The following is an 18,833-nucleotide window of genomic DNA, read 5'->3' on the forward strand; positions in this document are numbered from 1 at the left end:
TTGCAACTTCAAATCCATGTGTTTAATGTAAGATACCATATACCCAAAGTGTTTCACAAAGATTTTATCAAAATCCAGGTCATAATGGATCAAAGTGTTTTTGCTAAAAAATTTAAAAGGATAAGATGTTGTGAGTGGACCATATGCTACTCTGGAAGCATATCCTCTCCTAGCTCTTCATCAGCAAAGTCATCTTCCTCAGCCCTTTTTCTTGCAGCAGTTTTTGGTCTTTCTGCTTGTGGGCCAAGTGGATCTATGTAGGAGACATCTAGGTTTTAAAAAAATACAGTTGAAGCAGTTACCTACAAGTTAATTTTAGCTTTGTTTCAAACATATATAATCAAACACAAGGGTGGAGTTTAGCATTACACATCTGTAAGATATGTCATTACACATCTTGTCTTTGATATGCAGACCAGAAAGAGGGTATGAACAGAAGAACAAGATACTGCATTCAGGATAACTGGGCAGGCATGCCCCAGGAGCAAAGTACCTGAGTGCTAGTGATAGGAGCTTAAAGATAAAGTTATCTTATTACAGTCATTAAGTGAGAAAAACTTGGGAAAAGTGCATGGAGCAGCAGGACTGATGAGCTGGTTAAGGAAGGCCATTTCAGGAAACATCACGTTCCACATGGATTTGGATTTCTAAACACCTTTGAAAATTCAGTCTTAGTGAAGAACTTCTAACTGCAGAACCACAAGAACTGGCAGCAGATGTATCAAAAGTAGTAAGTATTTACATGGGCCACATTTCTTAATATTTACTATTACTTTATAGTGAGCTCTAAAGAATGAACCTAAAGCCACTCTTCACATTTATTTTACAAGGAAAATGTATTTCTAATTGTCTAATTTTACATGCTCTTCCAATAACTTATTTTTTACATCTCCCCATCTTTAAGGGCCAGTAAAGTAAGAAGGTGTAAGATGTCCACTTACCTATTTCTTTACAGATGCTACTTTCATAGGGTTCACTTGTTTCAGGAAAAGCTTTTAGTCTGGCATTCAGCCTTTCCCCTTTGGTGCCACCATCTGGGAGGGGGGAGAAGTTGAAGACAAATAGCATGCTGTTACATTCTGTGAAATCATGATACAAGGGCAACGTAAATTCAGCTACTATCTGTCAAACAAGATTTGGATGAAACCATCTTTTCATGATGGATACAGTACTTATTTGTAATAGTGGTCATTAAAACACAACGGACACTGTGTCTACACGTGTGTTTTAAAATACATATACATATACAGCCTTATTTACTTTGGAGTACACACATTAAAATATTTCTGCTTCCAATGAGGACATTTCAGTTGCTTATAAATTACGGTCACATTTTGGAGTTAAAATAAGCATGATAAATATAAACACTGTCACAATGTATATGGACATTCCATATATCTGTGTGCTTACTAATATGTTAGTATGATCAACCTGTTGCAAAATGTCAAGATTAAATACAACACTAAGATTGCTTTTAATTAGAAGAGTATATTTGGCACGTGCTGTCTGCATGGCAGGCGGGTACAGTTCATGTACACAGACCATCCTGGCCCTGCATCTTGCTGTAAACACTGTGCTGGCAGCTCAGTTTGCAGCAGGGCCCCAAGGAATGTGTCAGCTCCAAGGGCTGCCTCCTGCCCAGACAATGTCAGACTAACATTCTCTTGCCACAGCAGTATTCCAGACATTTTAAATATTCTGTCCGCCTCTGAATCTCTTTCTTGCATTCATGGCAAGTTTTCAATCTCTTCTGCTACAACAAATTTTAATGCAATTTTTCTCCTACGAGAACACTTTTCACGTTTGGCTTGCTATATTTACAAGGCAGGATATGCCACACAGCCAAATGCAAACACGCTTATTTACAATACGGAACAATGCTATTACTAAAACTCCTCCATCTATATGGAGGAAAAATGGGTTTAATTCAGCAAACATGCATTACAAAGTCTGGACTTGGCGACACACTTCCATTGTCTTGTTTACTATAAATGTTCTTTTTATAAATGCTGTTACTATTAAGAAAAAAAAAAAAGCAAACCAAACCCAAACCCTCTTCCACAAAGACGACAAACCTTTATTTCTCTATAAACATCACTGCAGACTTCAGTTTACTCAGAATTGCAGGACAATGTCTCTGCTCCAAGAAAGATTTAATACAGTCACATGTTAAACACTTAATATGTTTACAAGACACAAATTACAGTCAAAGCGTTGAAGCATGGAAAATCTATTTTAATGTACATCAGCCTCCCTTGGATCAATTCTCACTGATAGGTTTAATAGAAGAAGTGAATGCTTGATGAAGGATTTGAAGGAACTTAAAGAAATCAATGGGTTTGATTGGGAGGGCTCAACAAACAGGTTGTGAAATGACAAAAGGGCTGCGTCTTGATTTCAGTGGGCTTTGGACACCCCTGCACAACATGGAAGTGTGCACTGAGCTTCAAAGATTGTATGGGTGAAAACATTCTGTGGACAGTTTAGAGAAGAATACAAAATGTTTTAACAGGGAGAGAAAGAGTAGGATAGAAGCAGGCACAAACTCTTGTGCAATGGAAAACAAGTAATTTAGAAACTGATGAATAAAGTTGGAAGAAGCAGCAAGGAAATGCAAAGACAGGAGCAATACAGCAGCAACACCACTAGGGGAAGACTGAACTAATGAGATAAACTCCATAGGTTTAGTTGGTTGGTGCCAGAAAGTAAGAACTGGTTTTAATGACAATAAAAGAGGAAGAAGCTGGCGTATCACAGGTTTTCAACTGTGAAGGAGAAAAACACATAGCTTTTAGTGATAGTACCAGAGGAAGGCAAAAGATTTTATATTAACTAAAAGAAGAAAAAAAAAAGTATAGCTGTCAAACCAAAATGGCTGCAACAAACATAACACTGGAAGTTACCTGTACATCTTACTGCCTTAAACCAACTGAAAACAGAAGCATTCTTGGGCATTCTAGGACCTTTAAGTTTTATTAGGACTACATCCAAGATGGGAATGAAGCAGTATGTCCAAAATTTGAAGCTGAATGTCCCCCTCTTTTCTCTCTCCATCTACTGGATGTCCAACCCTTGAAGTATCTAAAACTCACCAACTGCTGTCCCCCCCCACCCCCCACAGCTCTGATGTTTCTTAAGCACTTAGTGCTGTGATTGAGATGCCCAAAACAGCCATCCTGAGCAGCAAGATGCCTGCCTGATGTTCAGCATGTAATCCTGGTGGCCAAGCTTCTCTTTCCATTTATGAGTCAGTACAGTAAATGGAATTGTGAGTGCTGTTACAGTGAATAAATTTAGCTGTTCACACAAATGTAGTTTTTTTAGGTTTCAGACTTTATTCAGTTGCCCAAACACATTATTTACTGTGTTTAATGCACTTAACCAACTCACTGAATGGTTAGATTAAAGCTAGAAGCAGCTCAAGGGAATCAGCAAGAATACATGCCCAGGAATGGGAAAGAAAAGAAATGCTGAGAGGGGCTGGACTGTTCTTCCCTGAAGTTGCAAGTTATTTGATCAGTATATCCCACCTTGACTAAATGCACCATGGAAAAAACTATGAAGAGTAAACGCCCATGGGCACAGTATCCTCTGAACGCTTAAAATATAAGAACATAAGGATACCTTAATAGATTAAAGATCTATCTAAACTGGCTTGTTGTCCATACAAAAGTATGACAAGATGCTCAGGGAAGAGAATCACAAGTAGAGCAAGCATATATAGTAGCTCTCCAAGAATAATTTCCTAGCCTCCCAACAATCTGTAAATCAAGCATATGCTTGGGGGCTGCTCTTCATATTTAATAATGGGTTGATTGATTTATTCTTCAAGAACTTGTTCAGTCTTCCCTTAAGCCCCTGTGAAATTTTTGTATCCAGAACAAACTGAGATAAGGAGTTCCATCTTTCATTTACTCTGAACCTACCAATCTAGCCTCACTTCACCACAGAAAGGAGTACCCTCCCCTTTCTGCCCTGCCGCATGCTGTGTTAAGGGGCAGCAGGCTGTGCTGGAGCAGGTTACTGGCATGTTTAAAACTTACCTAATGAAAACTTTTTTTTTTTTTTTTTAAGGACTCTCACTGTTTGCAATTACAGTGATGGATACTGTATTAGAAATTCCGCCAGTATTACAAAGGACATAAATTAGAATTTTTAGTACCATTTTACTGGTATTAAAGATACCAAAAGGTAAGGTTGTTTGGTAATCTACCTCCTCTGGAAAATGTTTATGCTACAAAGTGCATAGTGGGCTAATGTTTTGAAAGACTACAGGTACTTCACTAAATCCATAATGTGTTTAAATGCAGCTCTGTATATCTTTCATATTTGGGATGAGGACTCCACCTTTGGAGAAGAGGGGGCTTTGGTTTGACCAAAGAGAACAGCAAGTTAAGTGTTAACAGGCAGAATGTGAAAACAGAGAAACAGCCATGGGAAGCAGATGCAAGTTCATTTTGATTTGAAATTCTGTTAAATAAAAATCAACACTGTTTCTGGTATGTCAGTTCAGATAGCTCCTTAGGTGATTTCAGTTGCAGAAAACAGATTTTAGATGTTTTCTTCACTCAGATATTTTCCCTATTTATAAAAAAACTAAATCCTCCCCCCTCTCAGTCAATAGAACCATCCCACAATGATGTGTAAATAATGAAGTGTGAACAGACACACAAAACCTACAGAATATAAATGATTTTGAAGTCCTGGCTACAGGGTAACAAGAGAACCACTTGCCTGTATCACAGTCAAGATTGAGATGCTTACAGCCCTGACATCTATAACGTGCTTCCATATGATATGAGGAGATCCCTATGGGCTGGTAAAGGGTGTCTGACTATGGGATGTTTGTTTGAGATGGACAAAGCCATTTCTCCACTGACACTGTCACAATTGAAAATGAAAAAGGGAAAAAGACACCTAAATTATTCTTGCGTGGTTTCCTTTCCAAATTCATCTGGCTAGGCTGAAGTAACAAGGAGAATGAGAAGTGCTCAGCCTTTCATCTACTGAGTTCAACACTGCTTCTTTGGGCTCATGTCCAAGACTGCATGGCTCCTCTCATCCAGTACAAAACTCACCATTCACAGAGCAGGGCAAATGCAGAGACCAAGTAAACACTCCTATGGTAATGTATTCCTTAAAGTTGTACTTTCCCTTATCTATGAAAGGCCTTATGCTATTGAAAAGTCTCTTAGTGTAGTAAAACCCACAGTGCCTGAACTTTCAATTTCTGGATGTTACTATCACATTTCTGCAAAACACAAAAAAGATGAGCATGAAAACAAGAAAAGATTATTGGAAAGGAAATCTTTGAGAACTGCCTAACCTCAGATGTACTGCTAGCTCCCTCCAGGGGTTTGTGTTTGTTCATTTGGGTTTTTCTTGTTTGGTTTGTTTGGTTGTGGGGCTTTTTTTGTTTGGCTGGGGGGTTCTTGTTTCTTTGTTGTTTTGGTTTTGTTTTTTCTTTTTTAAGAAGAGGAATTTTAAGGGATTGTACCAATGTCATCTGCTTCCAACATGAATCAGAAAGATTACAAGTCATAAATCTGATAAGGTGGGAAAAAGGCAATTTCACTTTTTATAACAACAGGGAACAAGCATGTTTAATTTTGGGTAGGCCTTTTAGATTTCACGCTTACTCTTTTCACAAAAGTAGACTTTAACTGACGGATCTAGATATCAGTTTTCTCTTTCTCAATTTTACCATTTTGTCTACTATCCATGCATACAGTCATCACATACTTCAAATTATATTTTGGTGCATCTCATGCACCTTTTTGTTTAATTTATATTGGCAAAGTAGTAGGTATTCTATGAAGTACAAACATTGCTGACTTAAAGTTCTCTTCCCTCTTAGCTTCCTCTTTAAAAGCAATTTTAGATCGTATTTCCTAAACCAAGGAAGCCTGATTTATTAATACTCCTAATATAGATAACCACATACGGACAAAATACTTCAGGAGACAAAAAAAAAATATCCATTGTGAATGCCAGAGGGTATGGGGATAGTGACCTAGTAAAAGGAAAGAAATAAAGCATGCATTATACCTAAAATATTTGGAATGCATACACACTTCATTTAGCTAGTAAGTACTTCAATTTAGCTAGCAAGTACTAAACTAAGGAGGATTCTGTACTTCACTGGGTTCAGTAATGATGGCAAGTCCCTCATACAGGGTGGGAAAAGATCCCTTTTGGTCTTGGCAGCAACACTGGGAAAGGCTAATCTTAAAATATACACAAATGTTTGTTTGGTTTTTTTTTTAATTTTGAAGCCATTAATTTATCAAAATTTTACTGAGATTCTGAAATAAAACAACCCATGCTTATACTTCATATATGACTTCACTGCAAAATACAGATTCATAATCTGGTGAATAATGCCAAACATCGGACAAAATCATGTTTGGGTCTTCAGATTTCTCTCAGTCATCCTCAGTAAAAGGCAGACAAACTACATCACAGTCCTTAACACCTGCTGCTGTGCGTCTTCAGTTTCTTCATTGATAAAAGATCCCCAGAGTCAATCACAGTGGTTAAAAAACGCGTAATGTGCTTGACTCCTCCTAAAAACGCAGAAGTTGTACATCTCACCACAACTTTTAATGAGGAATCCCAGCAGAAAGTTAACTCCAGGCTCAATACAGGACCTTCTTTGTATCTCTGCTTGTTTCCCAAGTCATATGCAGAAAGGCTGGATCTTTGGCACTAAATTTGTATAATGGAGACTTCTCAAATATGTTCTTATACAGACTTGTTCATCTCTTGAGCTACAGTCAATTACAGAGTAATTAATAGGACAAATTGTAGGTCAATTCTGACCCTGGTTACCCTCTCATCCTTTTTATGTTGGCATCCTAAATGTCTGCATTTGCTTTTCTTGCATTACTTTCGTTATGGAGAGAAAAAGTAATGCCTTGTAGTCACTAGAATTTGCAGTCAGAGTTCCTCATGTGATCATCTTCAGAGTAGAGGGAAGGGTTTTGTTTTTTTATTTTATTTTTAATTTTTAAAATAAGACAACTTTCCATAGATTCTTCTGTCTTTAAAAGACAAATTGGTACTTTGGAGATTAATATTGTCTTTGCATCTTCCCAGCTTGATCATAATTTATATCCTCTTTTGCTAAATTACTGACTTACCCTCTCCTTTTCCACTAATAAGGGTAGAGATAATTACACAATATAGCTGTAAGAAGAGAGACTCTTTGTGCCATTTACCTATATGCCTCATGCAGTGTTTTGCACAGCTGTCAATATTCTTGCCTGCTACAAATGCTACTCTTAATTTCTATTTATTATATGCCATAGTGCATATCCACTTTATGACAGAAAACAGGTACTGATGCGGTCTCATGCTGTTTTGCTGGCACCTCCAGGTAGCTGCCTGATCCTTATGTAATAAAGGAGAGTTCAGAAATGTTTCCATCCTTCTCTGATACCAAAATAAGGAATTTCACCCCAAGAATTACTTTGGCCTGGGGCCCAGAACAGGTAAAATTCAATCCTAGGTGAATGGTGTTTTTTCTACACATCAAAAAAATGATTTAAAAGCTTCTATTGTGAAACTTTTGAACTGAAAAAAAGGAATGAGATCTCTTTTAAGCATCCAACGCTCATTCTTAACCATTAGAGAACCCAGGAGAGCAGTCTTCATAAATGTAGCATCACACAAAGGTTATGATTACACTAGGAATTTCCATGACTTTCCATAACCCTACAGAATTGGATAAATGTAGTAAAGTTATGTAGATGAAGAAATAAAATTACCAAGTAAGAAAAAAAAGAATCTGTAAATTATTTCTCTGCAGGAAAAAGGGAAAAGAGGCAAGAATTTATAGAGAATATCTTTTTATGATGCCCACCAATATTAAGATAAACTAAAAGCAGAATACAAAGAAACCATTTCCTTTTCGAGTCAAAATAAGGATATTTTTTCCAGCTGCCTGAAGTAGACTGAAGTCTGCTAGTTTCCTTAGAAGAGCAGTGGGGAACAGTTAGGTTTAACATTACTAACATTCTGTGGATTTAATAATGGGAGGGAAAAATCATTAGCCCTATAAAATGCAGACCACTAAGTAGAGAAAAGACAAAGCAGGCCAGTTTCCAGACTTACATGGCTAAAGTTTTACATTTACGAAAGTCAGCATTGTAAATCTATAAAGGCAGAAAGACTTATAGTCAGAAAGCAAGCTTTCATCTATGGAAGACTCTAGTACTTCAACTTTGCTGTACTGGGAAAAGGGGAAAGCTCAAGTATAGTACAAGTGTACTCTTCTTACGGAGCAGGTTGCACAAAATAGCTTCTTGAACTTTTGACAAACACGTAATGTAACAGGGTAGATGGTGGGCATGAAACTCCCTTTCCTCCATGTTAAAGTCTACGAATTCTTTTTCATGGGTTATATGTTCTGTTTTGTTAAACTAAATTATTCCTTTTAGTAAATATTCCAGAGTTAATGGGATAAAATGTTCAAATCCACAGTACTGAAAATAAGTAGAAATTTAGCTTTATGAATACACTGAGATTTGTATATAAAGCACAAAGCTTAGACCAAATGCATGCTGCTATAGCAGTTGAAGTTTCATACAGCAATGAGCTAATCAAAATGTGTGAAAATTTGTGAAGTACTTGCATATTACTCCACGCATGTTTGTGTGCATTTCAGAATGTAAGGGGGTTTTACAAACACTTTAGAATCCTGACAAATCTGGTATTTAAGCAGAAGCATTAAGTACTTACCACCACTAGCATTTCCTTCTCTGCGGCTACGTGCACTGCCATCTCTGCCAGATTTAACGCGCTGGAGAACAGTCAAAAAAGTTTGAAGAGAACAGAACAAAACCACTATTTAGTAATATACAGTAGAGACAATTGAAAACTCAACTTATTAATAAAACAGTAGGAGAACATTAAACTAGGCTTGCTAAACTGTAACTAATAAACCTTGTTTTTTCAATGCACAAAATTGTCCCTAAAATCAGTGTTAAATCCCATGTTTACATAAAACAAGAGGTCTGTGAAATTCAAACAGTATCTCAAAACTTATTTTTCTTCAGATAAAATTTATACAAGGAATGTGTGTAAAAAAAGTTCAGATGTACCTTCTTAAAGTACAGCTGAATAAACAGGCAACATAGCCCTTCTTGCACGAGTTCAAAGTAGCCTCTGCCTATTAACATCTTGTAAATCCCACAAGCGTTTTATTACTGTAAAGATTCAAGGGGAGGAAGTAAGGAAATCTATAAAGAGAACTATTCACCCCATATATCTTAAATTTGGAATACTTGGCACGCCACTGTGCTTCACAGCAAAATTTAATTTGCTGTTGAGTGTTAAATGCAAGATAAAGGTGAAGGTAAATACTTTAAAAGCTGTGTTTAAAAAGTCAGCTGTCTTGCACTGAGGAAGGTACCATAAACATCTTCCAGCTGTGGGGCTTTTAGTGTAATTTGGAAACTTCAACAGTTTATCAAAGCAATACCTCTGTATCACATAGCGGACTTGTCTTCTGGCAAAACACCAAATTTCTCATGCATGTACCTTGTCAATTACAAGAAGGTACGTCTAGGTGAGGGACTTTTCAATGGGTAGGTATAAAAACTTGATGTTTGCAGCATTCAACTGTTAATAAAGTAATCTCTGCATTTTATCTAAAAATATGAATTCAGAATCTGATTAACACACATGCACACTACCTAACCATGTATTCAGGTCAATTACTGTAGCTTTTTCTCTCATTTTTCATCAGAAAAATACCATGGAATCTGGCGAAGTTGGAATAACACAGAAGAAGTGAATGAACTTTCATGACTCATGCCAACAGAAAGAGGAAGAACCCTTAAATCAAAAGTCATCGGAGTCAGACAGGAAAGCAGCAAGCCTAGCATGAAACCAGGAATGGTCTTGGAGCAGCCCAGTCTGGGACCAGAATTTCTCATGCTTTTTATTTATTTTGGGAAATCCTCAAGTCTAAAATATGTTCTCTGAGTTTTGTATTGAATATTCTATTCATGGTACTGTGAAATAGCACATATTGGCCCTTCAGGAAGCATGTTCAGACTCTCCAAATGTTGAATGACTGACAAGTCTGCCAGTGGAAGCTCAGCTGCTGTCTGCCAGAGGGAAGTGGTCCCTGTATGACAGAGCCCTCATGGCATTTACATCCTAGGACTTTACTTCCAGAATATTATAGAAGCATATGACTAAATCCTGTAAAGTTCCAAGTGAGTAGTTTATAAGTCACCCCATCTAAAAGCAGACTTTTAAAATAGGTCCAATGTTTTCCACGCTATAAATGCCTATTTTTCTCCCATGACTGCAAAAGACATCTAGGATGATTAGCCCAAATGTAGATATCTGAAGGTAAAGGCAGTAAACCCCCCCTGTCCCCCTCCCCCATATTTGCACCTATGACCACTGCTTCACACCACTACCAATTAGGCCCTCGCTCACAGTCATTAAGCCCACTGAAAGGAAATAAATAGCAATGTGCATATACATCAGTGCTAAGAAGGTTGTGTGAACTTTTACAGTATTACCTGTCTTTTTTAAACTGAAGCATGAAAAAGGAAGATTAATGCAGTTGGGGGGGGGGGGGGGGGGGGGGGGAGAGAAAAAAAAAAAGAAAAAAAACCCAGCATACACAGGTTACAGAAAAATCCAACACTGTGAGAGTCAGGGAGAAAAACTTCTGCACAGAATGAACCCCACAGATGTTTCCAGATTCTTGGCTGGACGTATTTAACAACTTGTCCGTATTTGAGCACCGAGTGCAATAAGTCTTCTAGAATATTTATTTTGGTATAAACTCAATGTGGATATACTTATTCTGGAAAAAACAATGCCAGAATAGCAAATTTTGATAAATTTCTACAGGAAGACAAAGCCTGTGTGCAGACTTTGAAATGTCACTATATTACACTAGCATTTATCTTTTCTCTCTTTACTGGGTGCAATCAAGAAATCATGGGTTGGTCTGAAATTTGGAGCAGGAACTGAACTATATCTGGTATTGCTAACTGAAACCAGTGCTCCTATTAGAAACTTAGGTGGTTGAATATTAAAATTTGGTAATTTTAGAACTTGAAAGTATAGTTTATGACTATACATTCATGGATGACATAAGGAAGTTCTTCGGACAAAAATACCTAGTAATTTCCAAAGCCAGATGGTAAACACAAGACTGAAAAAACACATACACACACAAACCAACCAAGCACAGAAAAAAAAAAAAAAAAAAAAAATCCCTCAAACCAGGGGATGGGACCCCAGATGTAATACCAATAGCAAAAAAGAACGGCAGGGCTATTATATGCAAGACAGCATTGACATTGAGATCCTGTCCCAGAAAGATACTCAACTTCTAACGCAGGACAGCAGTGTACTAAATCGCAGTAAGTTAATATAAACATCATACAATAAACTACGTTGGACATTTAAGATCATCAAGACCAACCATTACCCCAGGACTGCCAAGTCCACCACTAAACCATGTCACATGCATTTTCTGAGCACTTCCAGGGACTGTGATTCTACCACTTCCCTGGGCAGCTTGTTCCAATGCCTGACCACCCTCTTGTTGAAGAAATTCTTCCCTAATTTCAAATCTAAACCTCTCTTATGAAGACAGGCTGAGAGGGTTGGGGTTGTTCAGCCTGGAGAAGAGAAGGCTCCAGGAACGCCTTATTGTGGCCTTTTAATACATAAAGGGGGATGTGTGCAGAGTTTTTACTGGTGCCTACAGTGACAGAACAAGGTGCAACAGTTTTAAGCTGAAAGAGGGTAGACTTGCATTGGACATAATTTAAAAAACAATTATGATGAGGATGGTGAGACAAGGGTTGTCCAGAGCAGCTGCGGCTGCCCCATCTCTGGCAGTCCTCAAGGCCAGTTTGGACAGTCCAGTGGAAGGCATCCGTGCCCTTGGACTTGGACTAGATGATCTTCAAATGTCCCTTCAAACTCAAACCATTCTACAATTCTGCTTTGCAAGGTTAACTTGTGACAGGATAGAGTCACCAGACACTTAAATAGGAATCCTGAATTATAATACACAGAAGGAAATTTTCATTTCATGCCTGAATTATGATCACTATTAAAACAACTAAAACACTTAAAACAACTATGCCATGACTTGTGATACTATACATCTGTAGTGGATTCCACTGATACCTCTGTCATACAGGTACCGCTCAATAAAGTCCCTTAACACAATGTACTCAGAATGAAAAAGAATTAAACAATTTAAACATTACTTCTGTGTTACTAACAATCTTTCAAAGATTTTACTGGTAGCTTTTCCCCACCAGAAAGTACAGAAATTGTTCAGGAAAGCTCCTGCTTCCAACATGAAATTAAAAAGTAATGTGACAAATTATTATTTTCATATTCAAACATTAGCCACCTTAAAGGAAAAAGAACCCTCAACATTTGCAGATCTACTGCACATAATTAACACCTTCAGTGTGAAAAATGTTGGAATTATATGCAAGTAAACAGATAACCTTTCCATTCCCAGGGACCTCTTTCTTTTATTAGCTATAAAATAATACAGTTTTAATTGGTTTCATCTCAGTTTTCCCGAGTAAAGCACCGACATATTGGAAGTTATTGCAAAGAACTATGTATGTCACCAACATTGAACTAATATTCCCTGGAAACCAAGCAAAGCCTGTTTAACACACTTCAGAGAGATCTCTTAGTTGCTGAGTTTTGCAGAATAGGAACACTGTATGTGGTCATCTGTTTTGCTTACGAATACCATTATGGGAGAGATAAGGAGAAAGATTAGTCTCACTACATTTGTGGGTTGCTTTTTTTTTCCCCATTTTCCAAAGCACTTTAAGTTTTACATTTTCTGAAAACCCAAACTGTAACCCAAAAAATACTACCTCCCACAAAGTAAGGTTGTAACATGAATTTGGAATGCTTGGATCAGTGTCTCCCTTTGCGAGTTTCATTTCTAAAATGTCCAAATGTACATGTGCACATTCAGGCTCTCTGGAATTGAAGTAAAAGTGAAGTAATTAGGGATGCATTTACACATTATCTGACATCAAAAGTGAGCCAGTAAGTGCTTCTAGGACAGAGTAAATTAGGTAAAACTTCATGTGTCCTAATGTGACTATGTAGCTTTGAGGCAATTCACTGGATATGAAAAGCAAGCTTGAATACCTTGCAGCACAACAGCATGGATAATGCTTTCCAAACAAAAAGCTAACTTTAATTTCAAAATCTTACTTTATCACAGGAACAGCAAGAAAACTATTCACGCAAGTGTGTGCATCACACATGTTCACTCCTCTGAATAGAACACAAGTTACAATCCCATACCTTTCAGCCTGTAGCTTTCCCACGGAACTTCTTTTTTTTCCAGTTTAAAAATCGACATTAACATTAATAATTTACTTCCATCTATGGAACCTGTCAATGTCGCAACTTTGCATACAGCAAAAAGGAGTTCTACTGCAAGGCTTCCCTTCTCTCCCTGTAGTTGCATTATTACTTGGCTCATAAATACACTTTATACAGTCTGGCAAATAAGCAGGAAAGATGACATTCCAGAGACACTGAATTACGCAGGTGGCTCCAGCATTCCCATCACATCCACATAATCCATCTTTCACTAATATTTAAAATCACAGAAAATCTGGTGCTTAAAAACCATTCAGATACAAGGCTGATCAGTAGTTTAAAACTAAAAACCCAAAACCAACAAAACAGAAGCCTCTCCAAACCAGGGATTTTAACTATCATAAAGGCCATTTTAACTTCTTCTATATAGGCAGTGAAACTCTATCATAGAATCATAGAAAAGTTAAGGTCAGAAAGGGCCTTAAGGTCATCTAGTGCCAACCCCCCCGCCATGGGCAGGGACACCTCACACTAGACCATGTCACCCAAGACTCCATACAACCCAGCCTTGACCACCACCAGGGATGGAACATTCCCAACTTCCCGGGGCAACCCAATCCAGGGCCTCACCACCCTCACAGTAAAGAACTTCTTCCTTATATCCAATCTAAACTTCCCCTGTTTAAGTTTTAACCCATTACGCCTCGTCCTATCACTACAGTCCCTAATGAAGAGTCCATCCCCAGCATCCCTATAGACCCCCTTCAGATACTGGAAGGCTGCTATGAGGTCTCCACGCAGCCTTCTCTTCTCCAGGATGAACAGCCCCAACTTCCTCAGCCTGTCTTCATATGGGAGGTGCTCCAGTCCCCTGATCATCCTTGTAGCTCTCCTCTGGACCTGTTCCAACAGTTCCATGTTGTTTTTATGTTGAGGACACCAGAACTGCACACAATACTCCAGATGAGGCCTCAGAAGAGCAAAGTAGAAGGGCAGGATCACCTCCTTTGTCCTGCTGGTCATGCTCCTTTTGATGCAGCCCAGGATACGGTTGGCTTTCTGGGGTGCATGCACACGCTGCCGGCTCATGTTCATTTTCTCATCAACCAACACCCCCAAGTCCTTCTCCACAGGGCTGCTCTGAATCTTTTCTCTGCCCAGCCTGTAGCTGTGCCTGGGATTGCTCTGATCCAGGTGTAGGACCTTGCACTTGGCATGGTTAAACTTCATGAGGTTGGCATCAGCCCACCTCACAAGCGTATCGAGGTCCCTCTGGATGGCATTCCTTCCCTCCAGCGGATCAACCGAACCACACAGCTTGGTGTCATCGGCAAACTTGCTGAGGGTGCACTCAATCCCGCTGTCCATGTCAGCAATAAAGATGTTGAACAACACCGGTCCCAACACCTATCCCTGAGGGACACCACTTGTTACTGGTCTCCAGCTGGACACTGAGCCATTGACCACAACTCTTTGTGTGCAGCCATCCAGCCAGTTCTTTATCCACCTATAATCATAGAAAGAAACAAGCTTACCTGCTCTCTTATTTCTTTTAATTTTTCCACTTTCTTGAGCTTTGTTGTGTATTCCTGGACTTCTTTCATACCCATATCTGTACAAAGATGAACTAAAAATCGGAGGCCTATTTGGAAAAGCAAAACATTTTTTAAAAAAGGCTTCCAAGCAGGTCAAACGACAAGTATACCCACCCTAACAGAACTGGGCATACAGAATGGCAAACAATGCAAATAACTAGCAATGCAAGGTGATTCTAGTCCAGTATCCCTGTTCAAGTTGTGATATTTTGCAAATAACTTGACATTTTCTATGATGCAGCATCTATATCCATGAACAGTGCAAATGCCATTTATACATGGGAAAGGCATAAGACATAGTAATTCATCTGTTTCAGAACTCTTGATGTTTGCAAAGTATTTTGGAAACTAGAAAGCGCAATAATGATATTAAGTTATTACCAAGGAGTCACTATCAACAGCATTCAAACGCCAAGAGAATCACAGAATCACAATGGTTCAGTTTTTCTGTTGCTGTGGTTGATTATTTTTAAAGATTATTATTTATAAAATTAAAAAAAAAAACAGCAAACCAGACATGAAGATTGACTATAATTTTAAAATCTGTTAAACTGTCTCATTTCTGCCTCCACTTTGTAAATTACAGAAACTACATAAGGGAGGAACCGTTCAGAAGAACCGTTGTTTTAGCAGCAGAAAATTTTAAAATCTGTTAAACTGTCTCATTTCTGCATTCTAACAGGTTTATTAAATACTCTGTCCCTCTGAAATGTGTGACCATATGAATGTGACATTTTGCTTGTGACTTTGAGGAGTCATACTACTGTATCTCTTTTGTACAACAGAACTGTATGACAACAGTATGATTATGTATGAGCAGTACGTTTGTCAAAGCAGAATGATACAATTTTTTATTTTTTATTTTTTTTAAATACAGTGAGTATTCTTCCCACATAGCATTTAAAAAGTGTAGGCTTGTTATTAGTGAGGCAGCGCAGGACAAAAGAGGATGTCTGCACAACCAGAACCAACCATTATTTTCTACAGGGCTTAGTCATTTAAAGTACATGTTTGACCGATTCTGCAAATATCTCACTCTTCGAAGTTATGTTTCCTGCAGTTCAATTTGAAAGTATTTTCCAGAGACTGGCTGCCTAACTATACTTAAAAACCTAACAACAAAATCTCACCTTCTACATTCTTTTTGAAGGCCTGGCTTTGGTAAAACTTAACAATAATATTTTCTCATATATATAAACAGCAGGAGTTTCAACTAGCAGGGACTGGAAGTAAAATACATACATTTCATTGTAAAAAAGATTAAATAAATAAGTCAGTCATAAAACTTAGGAAGTATGTATGAGAAAAAACTCAACCAATCCACTACAGTTAAAGTTTATTTTCATCTCTTCAGCATTACCTTAATATTTCTTAAATCATGCTTTAGTATTATCACATGCAGCATTAGCATGAATAAAAATGTTAGTTCATTAAAATATTTTTGTATGAAAAATACTTCCATCATACGATTACTAACACACATATTCAATGTAACAGTGTTTCCTCTGATAGCTGTACCACTCAATGAACTTACATTCAATGTTCTCCGGGAATTTTCTGTGAACGACTTTGTATTTCTCTAGAGCTTTCTGGTAGTTACCTGCAAACAAATCAAACATCTCCTATCCGCATATCCAAATACAATAAAGAGTAACTTATGAGAAACTGGTACAATTTAACATTACTTCATCTTTTCAGTATGAGTACATGATTTAATATTATAAGACCTGGGTTTTGCACTTTTTTGATCTGCTTCTAGGACCCCACTGTTGTATGAACCATCTGCTAGACAAGCTGTATCAAACATACCAGGGCTCACTGGAGGCTGCGTATGTATGGATTGGCCAAATAGGAATGCATACCAGCTGAGCTCTGCCTGTCCATCCTTCCATCAGAATAATAAATGTGTCTCTCCCCTTTGCCCAGATATGGTAGTAAAGTAATTATTCTTTAGGATTTTGCTTTCAATTTTGGCTTGGCTTGATCATGATGGAAAGGGCTGACAGATCCTGTGAATTTAAAACCTCATATCTATAAAATATCTGACAATAAAGTTTGAGATATCACTGATTTTATTTTTCTAGTGTGAGGCAGAAATCAAACTGACCTGTTATGTGTTAACACGATAAGCTGGGAATTTTGCCAATGAGTCATAAATGAACCAAAAAGCAGCCAAAACCACTGTGTTTCTTTGCTGCAAAAACAGTTAATATGTCTGGTTTTGGGTGGTGCTGAATGTTCTTAATTCACTGGCTTCCCTAAGTCATGTTCCTTTCCTCATTGTTGTATTAAATAAATGCATTTTCTCACTTTGCTCAGATATTTATTATGGAAGTCTGCTTTGCAAAGCTTTAAAGAAGCATAAAGAAGAGTGATAAAATGGGAAAGCAAGAAAAGAAGAGTACCACTTATGTCATCAAGTGTCTTGAATGCATTTTAGGTGCAAAAATGCATTTAGGTACAAAAAACCCAGAAAGATTAGTCTCTTTCCATTTTTCTTACTGGTGTATTATATTCGCAGCAAGAAAATACAGCACATTAAGACTTTGTGTGATGTAACTACTATTTTAATATTGAAAAATTATACCTGATGTTGAAAAGGAATAAGAATTACACAACTTTAAAATCTAATTATTTATGTTAGATCAGATAGTAGTATAATTACACTGAAAAAAATCCTATCAGATAATTTATGGTGTACTAACTTCTTTATTTTACTTATTCAGTAGCCATGGGCAGGGACACTTTCCACTAGACCAGGTTGCTCAAGGCCCTGTCCAAGCCAGCCTTGAACACTTCCAGGGATGGGGCAGCCACAACTTTGCTGGGCAACCTGTGCCAGTGTCTCATCACCCTCGTAGTAAAGAATTTCTTTCTACTACCTAATCTAAATCTACCCTCTTTCAGTTTAACACTGTTATACTTTGTCCTATCAGTACAGATACTGATAAAACGTCTCCTTCTTTCTTACAAGCCCGCTTCATATATTCTCCAGGCTTCGCTTCTCCCAGCTGAACAACCCCAATTAATTACAAAACCAATGTTACAAGCCTCCAACCAATTATAAAAAAGTTACAGAACTTACCACTTCTCCTGTAGCAACTGGCAACCATCAGATGCCACTTCTCTTGTGTTGGTCTGCATACAGATAAAGTAAAATTATGCACTCTACCAAACAATAAATAAGCTAACTCACCTGCAGAGCATTGGTAAAGATCTACTATTAAACTACTTTCAATTTTTTTCACCTAACATACTGCCTTCCAAAGAAGAATTTAGCCTGCTCAATATACACAGAGTTTGCCCTTGCATCACATTCCTGTTCAGGCCTTGATGCCATTCACTTGTAGTCTTATATTATAGGCTTTCTCCTGGTCATGATTCTGTGCTCCAGACACAATTAGTTGAACTGACATATGAATGACTAATCTGTGTGTGAGGTACAGAACCATGTAGTAGGGGAGAACAAAATGCTAAACTGGATTCTGAGAAGAAAGTCCCACCAGTAGGGTCCCATGCACACCCAAGGGACGGATCCCTGCCACAAAGTACACTCACCGCTTTAGACTGTGGCTTCTTCTGTCATCGCCTTGATGGCCTAGTTGCTACCTGTCCTTTTTAGCACATAATGGTGATAGATACGGTCAGAGAAAATATTTGATATGTCTGAGCATGTACACCAAAACTGTTGGACTCTCCTCATTCTTGTAACATGAAAATTAGGGAATTTTCATGTCAACATTGTAAGGAAGCTCTTTTCGCACACGAATAACAATTCAACAGTAGCACATCCCAAAAGCACTGTATGCTAACGTTTTCAGAATAGTTTTGCACTTATTCTCTTCAGTTTTTCCCTCCAGTTGCAGCACAGGCCATTTTTAA

The 18,833-nt window shown here is 37.9% G+C and overlaps 1 protein-coding gene across 2 annotated transcripts in view; it reads right to left on the reverse strand.

Annotated features, from left to right (window-relative positions):
- IFT88 (intraflagellar transport 88) overlaps positions 1 to 18,833 on the reverse strand; it is a 45,183-nt gene continuing 26,350 nt past the window's right edge. The window contains exons 19-24 of one of the 2 annotated variants that reach the window (XR_009964134.1): positions 18,037 to 18,089; positions 16,486 to 16,551; positions 14,892 to 14,998; positions 8,743 to 8,803; positions 942 to 5,251; positions 1 to 268 (exon numbers count right to left, since the gene is read on the reverse strand). Coding sequence is in view for 1 of the 2 variants with exons in the window: in XM_062615276.1 (XP_062471260.1) it covers positions 147 to 268; positions 942 to 1,034; positions 8,743 to 8,803; positions 14,892 to 14,998; positions 16,486 to 16,551; positions 18,037 to 18,089 (502 nt within the window). In the remaining variant the exon portion in view is untranslated. The remainder of the gene's footprint in view (positions 269 to 941; positions 5,252 to 8,742; positions 8,804 to 14,891; positions 14,999 to 16,485; positions 16,552 to 18,036; positions 18,090 to 18,833) is intronic. The other variant, XM_062615276.1, reaches the window with a different exon arrangement.

This window comes from Pezoporus occidentalis, unplaced genomic scaffold, assembly GCF_034315485.1.
Source record: "Pezoporus occidentalis ecotype Australia unplaced genomic scaffold, CSIRO_AGI_Poc_V1 ctg18, whole genome shotgun sequence".
Taxonomy (NCBI): domain Eukaryota; kingdom Metazoa; phylum Chordata; class Aves; order Psittaciformes; family Psittacidae; genus Pezoporus; species Pezoporus occidentalis.